Source organism: Trichechus manatus, unplaced genomic scaffold (genome assembly GCF_000243295.1).
Source record: "Trichechus manatus latirostris isolate Lorelei unplaced genomic scaffold, TriManLat1.0 scaffold00134, whole genome shotgun sequence".
Classification (NCBI taxonomy): domain Eukaryota; kingdom Metazoa; phylum Chordata; class Mammalia; order Sirenia; family Trichechidae; genus Trichechus; species Trichechus manatus.
This window is the reverse complement of record NW_004444070.1, coordinates 1,793,881-1,816,001: the sequence shown is the minus strand read 5'-3', so window position 1 is coordinate 1,816,001 and position 22,121 is coordinate 1,793,881. Positions and strand designations below refer to the sequence as shown.

Here is a 22,121-nt window from a genome sequence, read left to right as displayed (position 1 = left end):
CAGCCGCTCCTTGGAAACCCTATGGGCAATTTTACTCTGTCCTTTAGGGTCGCTGTGAGTCACTGTGAGTATGAGAATGAACCCTGGAATTGGCTCTATCTGTGTGAATACATGATTTTTCATAGATACACAGACAGATAGATGACAGACAGGACAGACAGATATGGCTGTGAATGTTTGTACACACACATACACACACAGACACACACACACCCTAGTTCTATCCTCTGGGAGGATCTGTGTTATGGATTGAATCGTGTCCCCCACAAATACGCGTTGTAAACCCTAACCCCTGTAGTGACTTTAAGCCTACGTGGGAATGAGTTCTGTTACATTAACAAGGCAGTATTAGTGTAGGGTGTGTCTTAAATCACTCTCTTTTGAGATAGAAGAGATTAAACAAGAAAGCGAGAGAGCAGACATGGGGGAAAACAGATGCCATGCCACAGAAAGATCACCAACAGCCAAGGAATAAAAGCTGAAGAGACAAGGACCTTCCCCCAGAGCTGACAAGACAGAGAAAGCCTTCCCCTAGGACAGGCACCCTGAATTCAGACTTCCAGCTTCCTACAAGCACAATGACTGTGAGTATGGCACAGGACGGGGCAGTGTTTCGTTCTGTTGTACACAGGGTCACTATGAGTCGGAACTCACTTGATGGCACCTATCATGGGTTGAATTGTGTCCCCCCAAAACGTGTATCAATTTAGCTGGGCCATGATTCCCAGTACTGTGTGGTTGTCCTCCATTTTGTGCTTGTAGTTTTCCTGTGTACTGTAAATCCTAATCTTCCTGTGGTTAATGAGGTAAGATAAAAGGATTAGGGTGGGATTGTAACACCATCCTTACTCAGGTCACATCCCTGATCCAATGTAAAGGGAGTTTCCCTGGGGTGTGGCCTGCACCACCTTTTATCTTACAAGAGATAAAAGGAAAGGGAAGGGAGCAGAGAGTTGGGGACCTCATACCACCAGGAAAGCAGTGCCAGGAGCAGAGCGCGTCCTTTGGACCTGGAGTCCCTGTGGGGAGAAGCTCCTAGTCCGGGGGACGATTGATGAGAATGCCAACAGGGAGAGAAAGCCTTCCCCTGGACCTGATGCCTTGAATTTGGACTTTTAGTCTACTTTACTGTGAGGAAATAAACTTGTTAAAGCCATCCACTTGTGGTATTTGTTACAGCAGCACTAGATGACTAAGACAACCTGGGAGCAGAATCATGTCAATAAAATGTTATTTGGGTAATGTTCACATCTCAGTTTATTTATTTATTTTTATATTTTTCATTTTTATTGTGATTTTTTAAAAAGTAGTGCCCATTGTTTATTGATCTTTTATTTTATTGCTGTATTTTAAGTGAAAGTTTACATTTGAAGTTAGTCTCCCATACAAAAATTTATATATATATTGTTATGTGAGCCTAACTGCTCTCCCCATACTGTGACAGCACTCTCCTCCTTTCCACCCCGGATTTCCCATGTCCATTCAACCAGCTCCTGACCCTCTCTGCCTTCTCATCTCACCTCTGGACAGGAGCTGCCCATTTAGTCTCGTGTATCTACTTGAGCTAAGAAGTACACTCTTCGTAAGTATCATTTTATGTCCCACAGACCAGTCTAATCTTCGTCTGAAGAGCTGGCCTCGGGAACGGTTTCAGTTCTGGGTTTACCAAGCGTCTGGGGGCCACGGCACTGGGGGTTCCTCCAGTCTCTGTCAGACCATTGAGTCTGGTCTTTTTACCAGAATTTGAGTTCTGCACCCCACCTTTCTCCTGCTCCATCTGGGGCTCTCTGTTGTGCTCCCTGTCAGGGCAGTCATTGGTGGTAGCTGGGCACCATCTAGTTCTTCTGGTCTCGGGCTGAGGAAGTCTCTGGTTTATGTGGCCCTTTCTGTCTCTTGGGCTAATACTTTCCTTGTGTCTTTGGTGTTCTTCATTCTCCTTTATTCCAGGTGGGTTGGGACCAACTGATGCATCTTGGCACATCTCAGTTTTTAAATCAATAGCATTTTCCACAATGAGGACCTGTAGCCTCTTGGAGAAATATCTGAACTGAGGTGATGGAACAGACAAGGTACGTACACGAGCCTGGAACACCTACTGCCAGAAAGCAAGGACGTGCTCAAAGAACGATGGGGATTTATCCAAAGGATGAGGAGTCAGCTAAACGAAGCTCCTACTGACCAAACTGGGGACAAACTGAGCACCAGAATAAGTGAGGGTAGTAGGAGACTATAACCCACTGGATCAAATAGGAAACCATGAGTCCCAGCATATAAAGAAACTGAAAGCCTGATAAGGAACAAGGTATTTATACAGTTTCAAAATACCTCCCCACAAGATACTTATTAATTACAAAGGAAAAGTGACCAACTTCACAGTGAACGGGCCTGGCGGACATCACTTTAACCAAGGTGCAATTGTGTGCCACGTGATACGATTCAATGAAAAGAACACAGCGTCACGTCTGTGATTTCCCTGCCAAAGATGCATGACCGGAATCTAATCCTGAGAGAACATCAGACAAACCAAAACTGAGGAGATCCTCAAAATCACTGGTCCTCAGTCTCCCCAACGCCGAGGACCATGAAGTCCAGGAAAGACTGAGAAAGTGATACAGACTGAAGGAGACTGAAGAGAGAAGACAGCTGAGTTGGGCATGAATTCTGACCTGGATTCCTTTGTCACAGATCGCATTAGAGGGATAACTGGTGAAACTCGAATGGGTCTGTGGATTCCATAAATGTTAATTCCTGGTATTATTATATAGTGGGTATGTAGGACAATTGGAAACCCTGGTGGCATAGTGGTTAAGTGTTACCGCTGCTAACCAAAAGGTTGGCAGTTCGAATCCACCAGGCGCTCCTTGGAAACCCTATGTGGCAGTCCTACTCCGTCCTATAGGGTCTCTATGAGGCAGAATCGACTCGACGGCAACGGGTTTATGGGTTATGTAGGACAATGGCCCTGTTTGTAGGAAGTACACACAAATGTAACCGGGGTGGTAGGGCAGCAGGCCAGGGAACTGACTCTCCATTAACTCAGGAACACTCTTTTTATTACTGGACACTCACGTTTTATGATTGTTTGAAAAAAAAAAAGTTTATTTTTAAAAAAGTTGTCCATCTCTCTAGTAATCACAGTTTCTGGGTGGTACAAATGGTTAAGTGCTTGACTACTAAACAAAAGCTTGGAGGTTCGAACCCATCCAGAGGTGTCTCGGAAGAAAGTCCTGGCCATCTGCTTCCAAAAGGTCGTGGTTGTTGTTGTTAGGTGCCATCAAGTCAGTTCCGATGCAGAGTGACCCTAGGCACCACAGAACGAAACATTGCCCAGTCCCGTGCCATGTTCACAATCGTTGCTATGCTTGAGCCCATTGTTGCAGCCACTGTGTCAATCCATCTTGTCAAGGGTCTCTTTTTCGCTGACCCTCTACTTTACCAAGTATGATGTCCTTCTCGGGACTGATCCCTCCTGACAACACATCCAAAGTATGTAAAATGAAATCTCGCCATCCTTGCTTCCAAGGAGCACTCTGGCTATACCCCAAAACCTACGTTTCCTTGTAAAGTGGGTGTGGTAGAGAATATCCGATTCATAATGGACACTGTGGAGCCCTGGTGGTGCAGTGGTTAAGTGCTCGGCTGCTAACTGAAAGGTCAGTGGTTTGAATCCACCAGCTTGTCCGAAGGAGAAAGATGTGGCAGTTTGCTTCTGTAAAGATTTACAGTCTTAGAAACTCTAGGGGCAATTCTACTTTGTCCCATAGGGTCGCTGTCAGTTGAAACTGACTCGACGGCAACAGGTTTGGTTTGGGTTGGTTTATAGGGGTGACATGTTGTTGTTAGCTGCCTTCAAGCGGGCTCCAACTCATGGCGACCTTACATACAACAGAACAAAACGTTGCCCAGTTCTACAGCTTATGCAAAATCAAATCACTGAACCTGGGTTCTCGACTATAAAAATAACATGCGGGATCCAAGAAATTTCTACGATTAACATTTACAAATATAAAAAGGAAGGCAATTTGATCTGTTTCAATTACCAGGAAAAAAGTGAAAGTGAATGACTAAAGTCTGTGCATCTGAGAGCCCATGTCTGCTTGGAATCCCAAGTCGGGGCCAGAGCCATCCAGCAGTCTCTCTGCAGGCCTCTGCTGTGCCCAGACCTGCACCCAATGCTGTGAAATCGGAATGGAACAGAGGTTTTGTTGTTTTTTTAATTTACCGCTTGCTCCTTTGGAGCAGTATTTAACTTCAAAACCAAATCTATTTTCTCTAATTGTCAATGGAAGCAGGAGGTTACCATAGTTACAAAGTCAAGGGCGTTACTGAAAAGAAGAAAAGCAAGACTAATGAAATTTTAAATGACAGATTCAAAGATGTTAGGAAATTGCCCCAACAGGGAACTGGGAACTTATGAAGCTGCCAATCACAGTAATTACCCTGCAAACATATCAGTATCTGGGTCAGAAAGTCTCTTCAGACTTGCCATATTCCAGCTCCACAGTATCCCAAATTCTGTCCCGGTAACAAGGCAGATCCTCTTTTTACTGCCCGTCCTTGGCTGGTGTAGAGGCATGAGGACCCACTCTAGCAAAGGCAAAGCAGCACGCCCTGTGACCTGTCTCACACAAGAGGCTCCAGGCTCACAAGTTGTGTGTCTCTTCATGTCGCCACATTTTTTCATGCTGTCTTTCGTTGTTAGCTGCCGAGGAGTCAGCCCTCTGCTGGTAAAGGCCCCACGTGTTACAGTCCTCACGTGTTACAAAACCCTCCATAGGGCTTTCTTGCCTGTAATCTTAACAGAGGATTCTATAGGTGTTGCAAACGGTTAAGCGCTCGGCTGCTAGACAAAAGGTTGGAGGTTCGAGTCCACCCAGAGACTCCTCGCAAGAAAGTCCTGGAGATCTACTTCTGAAAGACCAACCAATAAAAACCTTATGGAGAACAGTTCTACTCTGACACACATGGGGTCACCAGGAGTCAGAATCGACCTGACAGCAGCTAATAACAACAACATTTAACAAAAGCAGTTCTCCAGGCCTTTCTTCTGCAGAGCCACTGGGTGAATTCAAACTGCCAACTTTTAGCGTAGCAGCTGAGCACAAACCACTTGGGCACTGCAGCTGCTGTAAACTGAGCTCGCTGTCCATGACCTCATCATATTTTTTAAGAAAGGACCATCCACCAATCTGGTCAAAGATCATGCTTCGTGAACAGATGTCATGGGCTCAAAATATTTCAAAGACATTGGATGCATTAAGATCTGTCTTCACTGGAGACATCAGTAAAGACTTTGTTAAAATATTATACAAATAGTATATTCATATAAAATGAGCATGCAAAGGGGAAACTGAAAAAAAGCGTAGCCAAACTGTAAATTTTACACAGTGAATAAACAGATGAAACAATGAATGGACAATCCATCCAGTCCATGTCACTCATTACAACATATTAAAATTTAACTACATTGATGCTAGAAAAGATTATATATATATTATATACAATATATATATACACACACACACATAAACACACAGGAGCCCTGGTAGCCCAGTGGTTAAGAACTACAGCTGCTAACCAAAAGATTGGCAGTTTGAATCCACCAGCCGCTCCTTGGAAACCCTATCCGGCAGTCTAGTCTCTCCTATAGGGTCACTATGAGTCGGAATCGACTCAACAGCAACGGGTTTAGTTTGCTTTTGGTTTATTTACTAAATATAAATAATAGTAATATATACACAAGAGCCATCACTGTTCTAGCATACATGGCAGAAGAGAAGTATAAGTTGTTGTCTCTGTGCTGAAAACTGTATGTTGGAATTTAAGAACCATAAAATCGATTTAAAGAATGATTTCAAAGGGTAAAAGGAGAAATGTATGACAATTAGAGACATTCAATTAAAGTGGTTTGTTTGCAACTGCCTCTTAGCAATTAAGAGTTCATGCTTGGCAAACCCCCATAAAAACGGATTTAAGACAGTGTAAGTGAATTAGGACAAACCCAGACACCAGTCCTCAAAATGACAGGAGAACAACTGGGAAAATGAAAGCCCCAGGATGGGCATGACACGGCTTAAGACTAACAGATGAGTGATGGTTCTGGGATTCAGTCCTATTCACCAAGCTACTTGGTTCTTCATGTTCAGTGATGTTCTATGCACTTAAGTTCCTGGAGTAGATACATCCAGTATACAGACCAATGGCTAAACGTTCAGTGAGGTATGGAAGAGAGAGACAAGAACAGAGGAGGAAGGGAAAGGGACAGAGAGAGACAATATAAAGTACAAAGACCTGGGTTTACAACAGCAAAGCATCCAAAAGCCTGTTAATCTCCTCAGCTTGGGGGGAGTCTTAGGTGAGGGCAAGCCTCTACTGAAGAGTACAGGAGATAGGCCTAGTTTTCCCTGCACCCCCTCCCTCTTCAGCAGAGCAACTGCATGCGCCTATGAAAAGAAATGAAGTCCCCATGTGGCTCAAATGGTTAAGCACTGGACTGTTAACCGAAAGGTTAGAGGTTCAAACCCACCTAGAGGCACCTCAGAAGTAAAGCTTGGAGATCTGCTTCTGAACAGTCACAGCCTTGAAAGCCCTCTGGAGCAGTTGTACTCTGCACACACGGAGTTGTCATGAGCTGGAGTCTCAAGTGCACCCACCACCAGCAGCACCAGCAGGAGAAGAGCAGCTTTTTCCTTCAGCACTAGTCAAAGTCTTGGATGAGGCCGTGTAGTCCTCACTTCCTTTCTCTGCCACCAACAGCGCCCTGGACAGCAGGGTCTCTCCTCGGCCCAGTTCAGCCCGAGAGCACTGGTCCTTCCATTCTGGACCTACTGGAAACGGGTAACTCGTGGAAGTACCATGCTTTATGTCAAGAGACATCCTCGGCTTACCCAAAGAGCCTGCACTCCAAAATTTAAACGGGCTTTCAGAAGGACATTACTGTTCTCTAAAAACGATGCCTCAAACAGCCTAAATGTCCATCAACAGAAGAAAGGATAAAGACACTGTGGGCTATCACACAATGGAGCACTACTCGGTCACAGAGAGAAAGGAGGTCCTGATGCCGGCCACCGCACGGAGGAGCCCTGAAGACACTGTGCTGGACGAAATATGTCAGTCACAAAAGGACAAATCCCATATGATCTCACTTACATGAAGTAAGCAAATATACAGAAACCAGAGATTGTTAGTGGTCACCAGAGGTGGGAGGGAGGGGGTGGTTTATGCATGGGGGGTAGTGAGTTTGTGTTAATGGTGGTGGAGTGATTTGGAAAAGGATAGAGAGAATGGCTGTACAACCTGAAGAATATAATAAATGTCACTGAACTGTACATGTAGAAATTGTGGAGAAGACGTATGCTTTGTTATGTATATCTTCACAACACACACACACACACACACACACACACACACACAAAACCCAAACAACTCCTGAGTCTAGCCTTCTTCATGATGCTAGCAAATTCTAAGAAATTGTCTCTTAGTTCCTTACTTATTAATTGACAAAGTCCTGATAGATTAAAAATAAAAAACAACAGAATATTTCATTAGAAACCGCTGTCAAAAACTATCAGAAATCTGCTTTGTGTTATAAACTTCCAAGCATTCTATTCAAAGCAGTTTTCTTTCCGTAAAAACTTAACGGTGTCATCAAAGCCACAGCGATACAGTGATTGCATTGTCTTCTCGTTTGGTGGGAAAAGGGCTTGACCGAGTCTCACCAAGTTGGTCACAGACAACTAGAACCGAAAGACAGAAAGTTAAGCTATAGGGTGTAACAGAACAGGCAAATACATGCTACTTTACATAACCTAAACTTTCTTACCACACGTAAAACTGTGAAATCAAAAATCGGAAAAAACTAACCCCATAAAGTTGACTTCACCCATAGACTAGGTAAGGGTTTCTGGGCCTCAGCACCATGGATGTTTTGGGTGTAATGATTTTTTGTTCGAGGGGCTGTCCTATGTACTGTAGGGTGCTGAGCAGCATCCCTGGTCTCCACCCACTAGTCATTCTCTGTGGTGGGGGCCGTCCTGTACACTGTAGGGTGTCTAGCAGCATCCCGGGTCTCCACCCCTCAGTCATTCCCTGTGGTGGGGCCGTTCTGTGCACTATAGGGTGTCTAGCAGCATCCCTGGTCTCCATCCCTGAGTCATTCCCTCTGGTGGGGCCGTCCTGTGCACTGTAGGGTGTTTAGCAGTATTAGAGTCCTCTACTAGGTGCCAGCAGCACCTCCCCAAATTATGACAACCAAAAGTGTTTCCAGACATCGTCACATGTCCCTGGGGGGATAAAATTGTCCCCCCCCGCCCCGCTGAGAACCACTAGACTAGATTAAGGCAACTGATTCTTTAATGTAAATGACTCATTTGGGTCCCTATGTTTTTCTCCCATATTTTTATATACTTAAATCACTGCCAACTTTTTAAACAAATAAGTGATCTAACTTAAAAGTGGCTCTGAAATTCCACCACGCTTACTGGCCTGAACAAGCAGTGAAGAAAACGAAAATACTGCACAAATAGTGTATGAATAGTAAAAGGATTGCATGTTCACGGTCTCCAGGACCCACGTCATGCACTCACGACGTAGGGTGCAGAGTGGAAATACTAAAAGCACACTGTTAAGAAGATACAGTCTGCACACAGCATCAGCGAGGAGCTTCTGAGGTTCGGGGATCCCCTTAAGTTCTGTGGGGACTCTGAGGGGATGAGCACGCTTCCCTTGCTGCGGTAGTGAACGTCTCACCGTTATGTCCTGTTTGGAGATGGTGATGTACAGATCTAGCCGCCCTTTGTCCTGTGGCGAGATGTCCAAGCGTCCACTAAAGGGCGAGATGGTCACTGTCCGGCCCACGGGCAGGATAGGGAGGCTATTGGTGAAGCCGCCATCAACCCACATCTGTAAACAGAAGCGTCCGCATGAGGACAAGGCAGGAAAATGAGCAGGGTGTATCCACACGATGTTCTTTCCTTCGACAAAAAGCCACGCCTGGGGTAGGCTTTTGGATTATTATTTGTGAGTGCTAACTTACTGGAAGGAACCCTGGTGGCACAACAGTTAAATGCTCGGCTGCTAACCGAAAGATTGGCGGTTCAAATCCACCCAGTGGCTTCTGAGGGAGAAAGACCTGGCAATCTGCTCCTGTAATGATTATAGCTTAGGAAACCTTAGGGGGCAGTTTTACTCTGTCACGTGGGGATCACTATGAGTCAGAATTGACCCGCGGGGCGGGGGCAACTAACAACAACTTTATTGGGGATCTATTTTGGAAGCAAAACAAATTTCTGTTCACCTACGATTTACCCATATAATAAAGAATTCTGGACAGAATCAGGAAATCTCTCCAATTGTTCGAAAGCTTTAAGTAAATGATTTCACACAATAGGCACCTAACGTCTGACTGATTATGGCACATGCAGAAGAAGCCTGGTGGCATGAGGTTAGGATTCATTATTTAATCAAGTGGAAAGTCGAGTTTACCGCTGACACCGAACAAAACATCCACCACAACGGGAGCTTACGTTTCTATTATAAGAATTGGAAATCAGCATTTCCTGCAGCAAATTTAACAGTGAATAGCAGAACCCAACGCTCTTCTGTTTCTAAAGTGGCTCCTGAGTACGTCAAGCAGGGGGTCCAATCCTTAAAGCTAAGAAGAATGAGAAGGGCTGAGTAAAAAACAAACATTACTCAGAAGGGGTTCTGTGCTGTCAACCCCAGCCCCAAGGAGGGTGAGCACAGAGCAGGAAAGAGAAGCTTCTACAGAAAGGAAATGAAAGCGCAGCCACAAGATGAGACAGCAGGGTGGGATGCTCGAGGTGTGTGCTGTGCCACAGCAGCCTCTTCATCATCATGCTACAGGGCTGCACACTAAGAAATGACTGCTGACAAAGCAAAAGGACAGTATTCCCTAGGCTGTCTATTCCAAGGCTAAGAGTCTCAGTCCATCCATATACCTATGTGTTTACACGATGGGCTCCAGCAATAAGCAAACACAGAAATAAAGTTAAAATTCCCAAAGTCATATCTGTCATTAAAAATATCCTCCAGATGATATGAGAAATATCTCTATATATCTATGGCTATGTCTCTATTCATTCTATCATCTATCTATATACCTATCATCTACATCCATCTATCTGTCATCTATCTGTCCATCTATCATGTATATCTATCTGTCTGTCATCCACCCATCCATCCATCCATCCATCTATCATCCATTCATGCATTTATCTATCTATTATCCATCCACCCATCTATCCATCATGGTAACGACTGAGAATCCCTCACACAGAAATCTTTAACTGAGAAGTGTGTAAACTACATTTCACTTACACATTTGAAATGTGATGTAGAAAAGCAAAGCTGTGCTACCCAACAAAGGGTGCAGTGAGGAGGGAGAAACAGGTTAGTACAAAATGTCTTTAACTTGTTCATATCTTCTAAGGTGTCCCTTTCTTAAGCCTTTCTTACTCGGTTTTCTTTCCAAATCTGCTGATGACTGGTACAACATTGTTTACAACTGCCCTAGCCAGCTACTGATTCCCCTAAGGGGAGAAAAGTAAAGAAATAAAGAAATACAGCTGAGTTGAACTTACATTTTTAGGGAACTGCATTTTGGTGGAGCAGAAAACAGAAGTAGATCAAGTTAAAACAAAGCTGACCTGTATAATCTGTATATTGCCATTTATTTTTACAAGAATGTAACACACATCTATTATACAGACACACACATTTTCATGTATGTATGTATATTTTGTTGTTGTTAGGTGCTGCTGAGTTCATTCTGACTCATAGCAACCCCACGTGACAGAGTAAAACTGCCCCATAGGGTTTCCAAGGCTGTAATCTTTATGGGGAGCCCTGGTTGCCCAGTGGGTAAGAGCTTAGCTGTAGTTCGAATCCACCAGCCACTCCTTAGAAACCCTATGGGGCAGTTCTACTCTGTCCTATAGGGTCACTAAGAGTCGGAATCAACTTGACGGCAAGAGGAATCTTTATGGAAGGAGGTCTGGTGGCATAGTGGTTAAGTGCTCAGCTATTAACCGAAAGGTTGGCGATTTGAACCCACCAGCTGCTCTGTGGGAGAATAGAGCTGGCTATCTGCTCCCGTAAAGATTATAGCCTTGGAAACCCTATGGGGGCAGTTCTACTCTGTCCTATAGGGTCCTTGTGAGTTGGTTTTTGAATCTTTATGGGACAGATCGACAAGTCTTTCTCCCGTGGAGCCACTGGGTGGATTCGAACCACCAACCTTCTGGTCAGCAGCTGAGCGTTTAACCGTTGCATCACCAGGGCAGCTGACAGTCTATAAACCACTTATAGAAAATATTCTCTGCAATACTAGCATTTTTTTTTCAAAAATCAAATAGGCCATTCTAAAATGTTTTAAAATTGCTGAAACACTAAGAGCTTCTATACTAGAATACCTATCAATTGCCAACCAGGTCTCCATCAAACCCAATCCAGCTGGTAGCCAGGTCAGCCACCAGCGTTCCCATGACCATGACTGCACCTCATCCCCAAGTGGAATGCCTATGGAGGGCAGGAAGAAACGGGGGCCAAGGACAAGAGGGACTGTTTTATACAAATCCTTAGTAACAAAGACTATTCCACACTGTCTTTCCCTCAGAAATTGCATCATATAATAATGAAAGGATCAACAACTCATTAAAAATAAAAAAAAAAACTCATTGCTGTCGAGTCAGTTCCAACACATGTATTAACGTTGGGGCAAATAGTTTGCACTCCGGTACTAACCTAAAGGTTGCCAGTTCAAACCCACACAGCAGTGCTGCAGAAGAAAGACCTGATGATCTGCTTCCTTAAAGATCACAGCCAAGATAGCCCTATGGAGAAGTTCTATTCTGTATCACACGGGATCACCATGAGTTAGCAATTCATAGCCCCACAAATAATCAATGTACTAGTCTGATCATAGAGACCCCAAAGACAGAGTAGAACTGCCCCCACAGGGTTTCCGAGGCTGTAAGTCCTTATGGGGGCAGACTGCCACATCTCTTTCCCATGAAGGGGCTGGTGGGTTTGAATCACTGACCTTTTGGTTAGCAGCTGAGTGCTTAACCTCTGCGCCACCAGGGCTCCTTACTAGGACAATACAAAGATAAATTTCCTAAATACTTTCTTTTAATAGTATAACGTTTTAAATATGATTACTTGAATTCTAACTCTAGACCAACAAAAAAAAAAACTATCACTTTTTTTTGTCATCTGCATATGTCAATTCTATTCTGATATTTTAATCATTTGCCAATATCAATGCTAAAATTATTAGGTAAGAACGCCTCTTTAAAATTCTCATTCTTTTTCCAAAATTGATGGTAAAAATCTATGGAAGCATGACCCGACAGAGTGAACGTTCCAGTAGCTTATTCTATCAGTGGAAAGAGGGGACATACCCTGAATAAGCTTTCACTGCTGAAAAACATAAGATTTAACTTCAGTTTCTTTCCATGCACTCCTTTACTCAGCTATTACCGAGAATCTCCTGCAAGGAAGGTGCTAACCGTGACGTTATGAGAATACTACAACACTAAGAAAGGGGAAATACAGCAGTTTTGAAAGATGTCATACCACTTCAAACAACTGCTGGGCATTTTAAGAAGGAATCTTACTTTTACTTGCTAGGTTTAAATTATTAAGGAGCCCTGGTGGCGCAAAGTTTAAGAGCTCAGCTGCTAACTGAAATGCTGGCGGTTTCAACCCACCCAGTGGCTCCACAGGGAAAGACCTGGCAACGTGCTCCCATAAAGATTATAGCTTAGGAAAGCCTATGGGGCAGTTCTACTCTGTCACATGGGGTCTTCACGAGTCGAAAATCGACTGGATGGCCCCCAACAACAACAATAAAAAGTTAATCTTAAGTCTTACTGAAGAAACTAATAAAAGATTTTAGAAATAAGATAGAATGATTTTGTCCACAAAAGAATCTTAATAAAATCCAGTAGGTTTGGAACATAGGTGATGTCAGACATAAAAACGAGGAGGCCTGTGTGTTTAACAGGAGTCACAAGAGAAGAGACGAGGCCAGGCCTCCTCTGGGTGGCTGCCCCCTCACCCAGTCACCTCCTCTGCCTTCCGGGACCCTATGCCCCAGATGCCAGCAGTGCCAAGTCCCCTCTGGACCTTCTGCTGCCTCAGCCTCAGATGCTTCAGAAGAAACAACCAATGCCAACAAGCAAATCCAAACCCAAGTCCCAGGCAAACATTAAATTCTAGAAAATCAGAGGTGTTTTCAGCACGGCTGAAATTTTTATGCCATTTAAACCACTTGAGAATCTGAAACCACAGTAAAACACTGCATTTGAAGCAAAGCTAACATTTCCTCGAAAACGGAAAGGAGAGATTCTAGGGAAGATCTTGGCATGGAAAGTCGGCTGCACGGTGGGGGAGGTTCAGGCTCACAGAGAACTGGCAACAGCACAGGAGGAGGGCAGGATGCCCGACCACTGTCGTTTTCTGCCAGTCATTAGCGTGCACGGGGTCACCTCACTGCAGCCTTCATTAAACAACAAAGGACCCCTGAATGCATTCAGGAGACATTCAGCTCAAGTCAACAAGTAAGTGCACAGGTGCTAAGTGATCAGCAAGACGTGGTCCTGCTGTCCGGTGTCAAGGGGCTTTGGTGCAATGATTTCCACTGTTCTCGCTGCTGCAGGCCTGTGCGTTCCCTACTGTTTACCTGTGGCTGTGGCTGTGGCTGTACATCTGTGACCAAGGAGTCAGTCACATGATGGAGAATGTAACTGGGAAAGTACGCTTCCTCACACCTGACCATTTGAACAATTCCTACTCTTCCAGTCACACTCTCAAGAAGTGGTATGGAAATAAAATGAGGGACATATTTTTAACAAGGAACTATAGAGACTCATGTTCGGTAGAGGGTCAGCGAAAATGAGGAAAACCCTCCAGGAGGTAGACTGATACAATAGCCTCAACAATGGAGTCAAACCTATCAAAGATCATGGAGATGGTCAACAATGGACTGCGACACACCAAGGATTGTGAAGAGGGCACAGGGCTGGGCAATGTTTTGTTCTGTTGCACACGGGATCTCCGTGAGTCAGAGCCGACTTGACAGCAGCAAACAACGACATAGACACAGCAGAGATACAAGCATTAGTGATCATCCTGGGAAAGTGGCCCCATTTCAAGCTAAGCTACCGCAAGAAAGTAAATTAATACGTCTACGTTTCAGTTTTCTTATCTGTAAAAACGAAGGTAATTACTCCTATAACAGAATTGTATTCTGTAACATCTAAAAGAAAGTAACAATAATGACAAAAGTTTTACCCCTTTTTTTCTTGATAAAAGTACCATGGCAGTAAAAGTGGTAAGGCATGTCCAAAAAAATCTCTCAGAACTCAGGTTCTTTCCCATTCACTATTCTGTCATCCCTAGGATGAGAGCTTTGACCTCATGATCTAAGATGGCTGCTGGAGCTCCAGTTATTACATCTAAGTTCCAGGCAGCAGAAAGGAAAGAAAAGTGCACTACTGCCTTTCCTGGAGGCCCCATGGTAATTCAGCTTCTACCTCACTGGCTAGCACTTAAACATTTAGCCGCGTCTAGTTACAAGTTGGAGTCCTGCCGGTGCAGTGGTTAAGAGCTACGGCTGCTAATTAAAAGGTTAGCAGTTCAAATCCACCAGCTCCTCCTTGGAAACCCTCTGAGGCAGTTCTACTCTGTCCTACACAGTTGCTATGAGTTGCAATTGATTCGACGGCAGTTTTGTTTTTTGTTTTGGAGTTACAAGTGAGGCTTGAGGCTGGGACACACAGTCTTTTAGCTACACAGCTACACAGTTGTATAGCTACACACTGGGTTCTGTTTCGAAGGGAAAAAAGGAACACGTATATTGGACGAGAACTCGGAGCCTCCTGCGTATGCCCCTCGTTCATAATACCGAACTAGTACTAAAAAAGGAGAGTTGTCGGCATAGTGCTTGAATATGCGGGGCTGTTAGCTCTTGGTTCTGTTCTGGCCTTGATTCCATTCTCTCTTCCATCTCCTTAAACCAAAAAATCAAACCCGTTGCCATCGAGTTGATTCTGTTTCATAGCGGCCCTAACGGACAGAGTAGAACTGCCCCACAGGGTTTCCAAGGCTGTAATCTTTACAGAAGCAGACTGCCGCATCTTTCTCCCCTGGAGCAGCTGGTGGATTCGAAGTGCTGTCCTTCTGGTTAGCGGCACAGCGCTCCTTAATACTAGGTGGACAGCACATATTTTCAGGCGCTGACTCATAATTTATCGACCATATCAGCCGTTCTGGTGACTTTGACCTCGGAACTCCCTTTTCATGGCAATCTTAGGATTTTTCTTTAAGCCATTCTGCCTTTTTGATACGATTATAGTACATTATAAAGCATCAGAGCCGACTGGATCTGAACATGTCAGCTAAGGGACTTGTCCAAATTCACTCCTTGTTGTGAGCCCATCAGGTCCTTGAGTACAGACACTGCTCTGGGCCCTCAAAATGAATGAATGCATGACATATATACAATTTTCATTTACTCAGTTATGAATAAATACCTATTAACCAGTCACCATCCAGTCAACTCAGACTCATGGTGGTCCCACATGTGTCAGAGTAGAACGGTGCTCCCTGGATTTTCACTAGCTGACTTTTCTGAAGTAGATCACCAGGGCTTTCTTCTGAGGTGTCTCTGGATGGACTCAAACTCTCAACTTTTTGGTTACCAGCTGAGCAATTAACAGTTTGCATCCGCTGGGTGCACCATGTGTTAAATTTGTTGTTTTTTGTTGTGTGCTGTCCAGTGGATCCTGACTCATAGCGACCCCATATGACAAAGTAGAGCTGCGCCATAGGGTTTCCTAGGCTGTAATCCTTACAGGAGCACATCGCCAGGTCTTTCTCCTGCTGGCCGGGTTCGAGAACCACTAACCTTTCGTTTAGCAGCCAAGTGCTTCACCATCGGGCCATTGTGCGATGGGGGAGGGAGTACAGGGAGAATGGTGAACATTTAGAGCAAACCCGATGTAGAAGGCAAAGCCGAGCTGACGTAGGGATCTTTGCGCAGCGCTGACAACTGAGGTCAGACTGATGGCCACCTTAATTCCCCTAAAAGAAATTTGCACTCTGCCTTAAGTGCCAACCCCCCAAAAGGGAGTTCTCCTTGATAAAACACGCTCTAGCCCCCTAGTGATAAACAGAGCTAGGCAGCTGGAGTCAAGAAGGAGAACCAGGGAGAAGAGGGACCCTTGCCCGGCAGGGGGTCCTGGGGGTGGGATACGATGATGAGGCATTACAGCACTATTTGGGGGTGGGGGGTGGGGGGGCTATGTACACAACCACTCCATGCCCTTCCCACCCTGGGGGTGCAGTTCGGCTTCTAGCAGTTGCTGGAAGGGGCTGTGAATAAGACTTGATTAGGTCAGGAAAAGGAGTCCTGGTGGCGCAGTGGTTAAGAGCTTGGCTGCTAACTGAAAGGTTGGCAATTCGAACCTACCCAGCGGTTCCAAAGGAGCAAAGACCTGGCGATCTGCTCCTGTAAAAATTACAGCCTAGGCTGAATGGACACGGGAAATCCGGGGTGGAAACAAGGAGCGTGCTGTCACAGCATAGGGAGAGTAACTAGGGTCACATAACAATTTATGGATAGATTTTTGTATGAGAGACTAACTTTAATTGTAAACTTTCACTTAAAGCACAACAATTTTAAAAAAAAATGATTATAGCCTAGGAAACTCTATGGGGAAGTTTTACTCTGTCACATGGGGTCGCTATGATTTGGAATTCACTCAAACACACCTAACAACAAGGGGGAGGAAACGTGTTTTAGTGGTCAAAAAAAAAAAGATAAAGATTTCAAAAGACTTTTTTTTTTAAAAACTAAGATGAAAATAAGAGCATCCCAGTCAATTATTCCCATTCTCTACATCTTGACAAGCTGCCACCATCCCTGACTTCATTTTATTTTCTGTAAAACAGGTATAAAATGATATATGAAAAATTCTATAACCTGATTTGGGAGTCACCATAAGAAGTATGCAATCGGATCACGCAAAGGGGATGTATTAACGTGGGGGTCCCTGGGAATCCTTCAGCGGTAACAGCATTACCTGCCCTTTGTATTCCACGGGTCTCAGTCCTGAGTAAATGGGCACAAAACTGCTCGCCAAGAGAACCTGGATGCAGAAAACAAAGGAACAGGTCATGGATACAGGGATTAGCCTTCATGTTATACATCGGATGAACTCTTTAATATAAAAAACATATTAACTAAATAAGTTCCAAGTACTTCAAATGCACAATTGTTGTTATTAGCTGCCTTTGAGTCGATTTTCAACTCATAGCGACCCCGTGACAGAACAGAACTGCTCCGTTAGGGTTTCCCATGCTATAATCTTTACGTGAGCAGACTGCCAGGTCTTTCTCCCTCGGAAGCCACTGGGTGGGTTCGAAACACCAACCTTTCCGTTAGCAGCTGATGGCTTAACTGTTGAGCCACCAGGGCTCCTTAAATGCATAACTGCAGGTACTTAAATAAAAAGACAGCATTTTTAATATCTGAAAGGACCCTAAAGAGACAGGTACAAGATGATGCTCTCTGAATCAACCGACTTCGCCAAAGCAGAATCAGCATTTCAATTTGAGACAACCACGTCATCATAAAGTTAAATTTTAAGTGAAGTCTAAATGCCTGAGCATGTATGGATACATAGAAATGATTCCGAATGTGGCAACATATACTGTGGAGTCCTTGGGTGGCGCAAGCAGTTCAACCCTCAGCTACTGACCAAAACGTTGGCAGTTCAAATCCACGCAGAGATTCCTCGGAAGAAAGGCCTGGCAATCTGCTTCTGAAAGATTACAGCCATTGAAAACCCCGCGGAGCGCAGTTCTCCTCTGCACACGTGGGGGACCAGGAGTTGGAATCGAGTCGCTGGCCACTGGTTGGGGTTTGTTTTTAATAAATATGGTAAATCGTTTAAACATTACATTCTTATTTTCCAAAGGCCAGAGCCCCCTGCCTGTTACGGTGCAGATGGATGTGCAGCTCAGGGGGGCTCTAGCTGATGTCAGCAGGCTGTTGCTAGGACAGCCACACATTCTCTATTCTAGTCACTCGGTTGGGATATATAATGAAGCGGTGGCAGTTAGGGACACCAATTATACTTTTTCTTCCATTTGAAAGTCAAAAAAGATTGACATTCAGGAAATGACGGTTTCTTCCAACGGCAGAAGGTGGGTTCCGGCGGCTCTTCTGAAATGCCAGAGTTTTTCTCTGCAGTGTAGTTTCCCAATCACTAGTGTTCTTTTTGAGGATATGTGGCTTGAGATACTGAGTATCTCAGCTACCATCTATCAACCAACAGGCAAAGACTCTATAACTGTTTGTTGTCAGAGATTCATGAGATTTTTTTTTTTTATTTCAACATATGTTATTCAGAAATGGATCGTGGCCCCAAACTGATCTTTAAATCATCCGTTCAGAATTATGGAGAACTCAGAAGGGATCTTCCTCACAGAAACAATATTATAGGGATGGTTTTTGAGGTCAGCTCTCAAAGAACCTATTTATTCTGAGCTGCAGCTAAATGACAGACCCAGTCACCAGTATAACACAATTTCTACAGGAAAATCCTGAGTTGCAGTGTGACACAGCTGGAGCCCATTTCTTGCCATGTTTATTTCTACACCACTTACACTGAGCCCTGATGGCACAGTGGTTAAGAGCTATGGCTGCTAACCAAAAGGTTGGCAGTTCGAATCCACCAGCCACTCCTTGGAAACCCTATGGGGCAATTCTACTCTGTCCTCTAGGGTTGCTGAGTCGGAATTCAACTCAATAGCAACAGGTTTATATTTAGTCTGGAGTCCCTGGGTGGTGCAAATGGTTAACATGCTCCACTGCTACCCAAGAGGTTGGAGGTTTGAGTCTACTCAGAGGTGCCTCAGAAGAAAGGCCTGGCCACCTGCTTCAGAAAAATCAGCCAACGAAAACCCTATGGAGCACAGTTCTACTCTGACATGTGGGTCGCTGAGAGTTGAGGTCGTCTCAAGGGAAACTGTTTTTAATTTTGTCGTTTATATTCAGTCTACAAGGCAGGGACTCAAGACATGCCTATTGGTTCTGTTTCTTTCTCTGTGGCAGGAATGAAGGCTACCGGCACGTCTGCTCACTCGCACCAGCTCCAAGAATGGACGCTCCTAGCGCCTGCTAGGTGACAGGGGACAGGTCCTGGTGGGGACAGGTCCTGGTGGGGACAGGTCCTGGTTGTAACAGCTCCTACAGCAATAGCTTCCTGGCAGGTGGCCAAAGAAGGTGCTGGGGTATCAGATTTCAGCAGTGGCAAGTTCAAGGTAAAAAATAGCACAAGACTAGAGCTCCAGCAGGAAAGCAGAAACAGAATGACCATGTGTTTGGTGTCTCTGTGGCACCAGGCTTGTGCTAGGTGCCAGGATCAGCTACCTAGTTAGTGCGGCCTGATACAAAATGAAAAGGCAGGGCCCACTGCTCAAAAACGAGTAAGAATTTTAAGATGGTGACAGCAAAGCGTGAAACCACTTTAGAGATTAGGGTCCCATGTGACGGCACAGGTTGCATGCGTGCCCACGAAGCCAGCCTTGGTAAACCAAAACGAAACCTGTGGCTGTCAATTCCGATCCATAGCGACCCTCTAGGACAGAGCAGAACTGCCCCATAGCGTTTCCAAGGAGCAGCTGGTGGATTCGGACTGCCGATCTTTTGCTTAGTAGCCTGAGCTCTTAACAACTGTGGGCCCTCAAACAGAGTATCTCATTTAATTCTCCCCCAACTCGCTTCGCAAAGAGAAGTCCCTCACTCAAGGGTCTCTCAGCTAATAAGTGGCTCAGCCTTCACCTGAACGTATGTTTATTTAATATAAAACACGTGCTCATATATGTTGTCACCAAGGCCTGTATTCCCAAGTCGGATTAATTATATTCTTTTTTTTCTCATTTTTCTTCTTTTGGCCGATTAAAATCGTGGAGTTGGCCAAAAATATTGAATCAATCGTGGACTGCCAAAAGAATGAACAAATTGGTCTTAGAAGAAACACAACCAGAACGCTCCTTAGAAGCGAGGATGGTGTGACTCAGGCTCACTTACTTTGGACATGTCATCAGGAAAGACCAGTTGCCAGACAAGGACATCATGCTTGGTGAAGCAGAGGGGCAGCGAAAACGAGGGAACCCCTCCGTGAGATGGATGGACACACTAGCTCCAACAATGGGCTCAATCATACCAACGATCGTGGAAACGGCACAGGACCGGGCACCGCGTCCTTCTGTTGTACGTGGGGTCATCAAGAGTCGGCACCCAGTCGCGGGCAACTAACAGCAACCATCACTATCCCTCGTTTACGGAAATATTGACAGCACACTAATGTGCAGCGCCGTTTCCCAGGGGAAGGCCGCTGCTTTTATTACGTCTTCTTTATTTAGTTATAGGTCTCAAGGTGCCATGATAACATTGAGCAAGAGGCGTCAACCGTTTACAAGGAGTCGATGCAGACGTGCCCGCCTTCCTCAGGTGTTCATCTCAACATCTTGGCTTTAAATGAGAGCTGGGATAGAACGACGTGACGTCACATTCATGTGCCCATTTTGCAAGAAGGCAAAGCATCAGGGAGTATCGCCATAGTGATTTACTGAAGACCAGTTAGCCAGCCCATGGGATTTCCGATGGAGATCAAGCATACTTCAATGGGCTCGCCTACACGCAGTGATGACAGCATGGGCTGCTGGGTATTTTTTTAGAGGAAGTTTTTGTTTACAGTCTAGGTAACTGTATTCACCCTAACTATATCTGGCCCTATCATCAATTGGCTACTCTTTTAAAGGAAACAATTACGGACCCTAGGCACATTTTGCAAGCACATGGTAGCTATTTAACGAAGTTATTTAGCAAATGCAACTTTCCACCATAGCGATAACTGGAACAATTTGTGGCTAGCACACATATCGCAAAATTACAGTACTTAGAGTTCTTTAAAGGACCAAAGACACCATAAATAACAATTTATTTCATTATGCCACAAAGACATATGTGCCCTGAGAAAAAAATCCCTGCCCTTAGAACCGGGATTATTTCTCCTCCGTGTCAAAGTATAATGTGAAGTTCACAAGTTAATGCTTAGAATTGTTTTGAGGTGTTTGGATGAAAAATGCTATCCAATTACTTTCCTGCAGACAATGGCAGTGCGAATCCTCCTAAATGATATGAAAAGTGCGGTGAACTGGAAAATACCTGTCACTCCTCCAAATCAATGTGTTTGTTTTGTCATAGCTTATTCTCCCCTTCCATATGGGCTGCTGATTTGTACACCAAACTCAGTTTAGGGCGGAAATTCGCTTTGGGTATTTAAGGACTAAGCGGCTTTTCTCATGTGTAGTCAGCTTGCTGCCATTTTATTGGAAGCAAATAGGATTTTCTCAGGAAGGAGACAAAGATTGACATCCTAAGGACACTTGATCAAATGCAGTTCCTAAATGTGTGTTTTTATTATGTCTCATCTCATTGTCTTCCCGGTGAGATTTACCTTATCAATAAACCTCAATGCATCTACCCCAAAAATAAACCTGCTGCCATAGAGTAGATTTCAACTCATAGCGACCCTATAGGACAGAGTAGAACTGCCCCACAGAGTTTCCATGGAGCTCCTGGTAGATTTGAACCACTGACCTTTTGGTTAGCAGCTGTAGCGCTTAACCACTATGCCACCAGGGTTTCTTCAATGCATCTAGAGCCAAAAAAACCCCCAACTCATTGCCATGGAGTCCATTCCGACTCATGGCAACCCCATGCGTTAAACAAAGTAGAACTGCTCCATCGGGTTTTCTTGGCTGTAATCTTTATGGAAGCAGACTGCCAGGCCTTTCTTCCTCAGTGCCACTGGGTGGGTTCAAACCACCAACTTTAAGGTTAACACTTGAGCACTTAATCATTTGTGCCACCCAGGGACCCCTACATCTAGAGCAGTGGTTCTAAAATTGGGGGGAAGGTATCCCCAGGGCACAGCTGGCAATGTCTGGAGATGTCTTTGGTTGTTACAACTTGAAGAGGGGGTGCTACTGATACCTAGTGGGTGGAGGCCAGGGATGCTGCC

The 22,121-nt window shown here is 44.7% G+C and overlaps 1 protein-coding gene across 1 annotated transcript in view; it reads right to left on the bottom strand.

The window, feature by feature from the left end:
• Window positions 1–7,447: 7,447 nt before the first annotated feature.
• Window positions 7,448–22,121, bottom strand: part of PNPLA4 (patatin like phospholipase domain containing 4) — a 21,738-nt gene continuing 7,064 nt past the window's right edge. The window contains exons 4-6 of the mRNA XM_012558069.2: window positions 17,109–17,185; window positions 8,749–8,901; window positions 7,448–7,736 (exon numbers count right to left, since the gene is read on the bottom strand). Of these exons, the coding sequence (XP_012413523.1) occupies window positions 7,605–7,736; window positions 8,749–8,901; window positions 17,109–17,185 (362 nt within the window). The 3' untranslated portion in view covers window positions 7,448–7,604. The remainder of the gene's footprint in view (window positions 7,737–8,748; window positions 8,902–17,108; window positions 17,186–22,121) is intronic.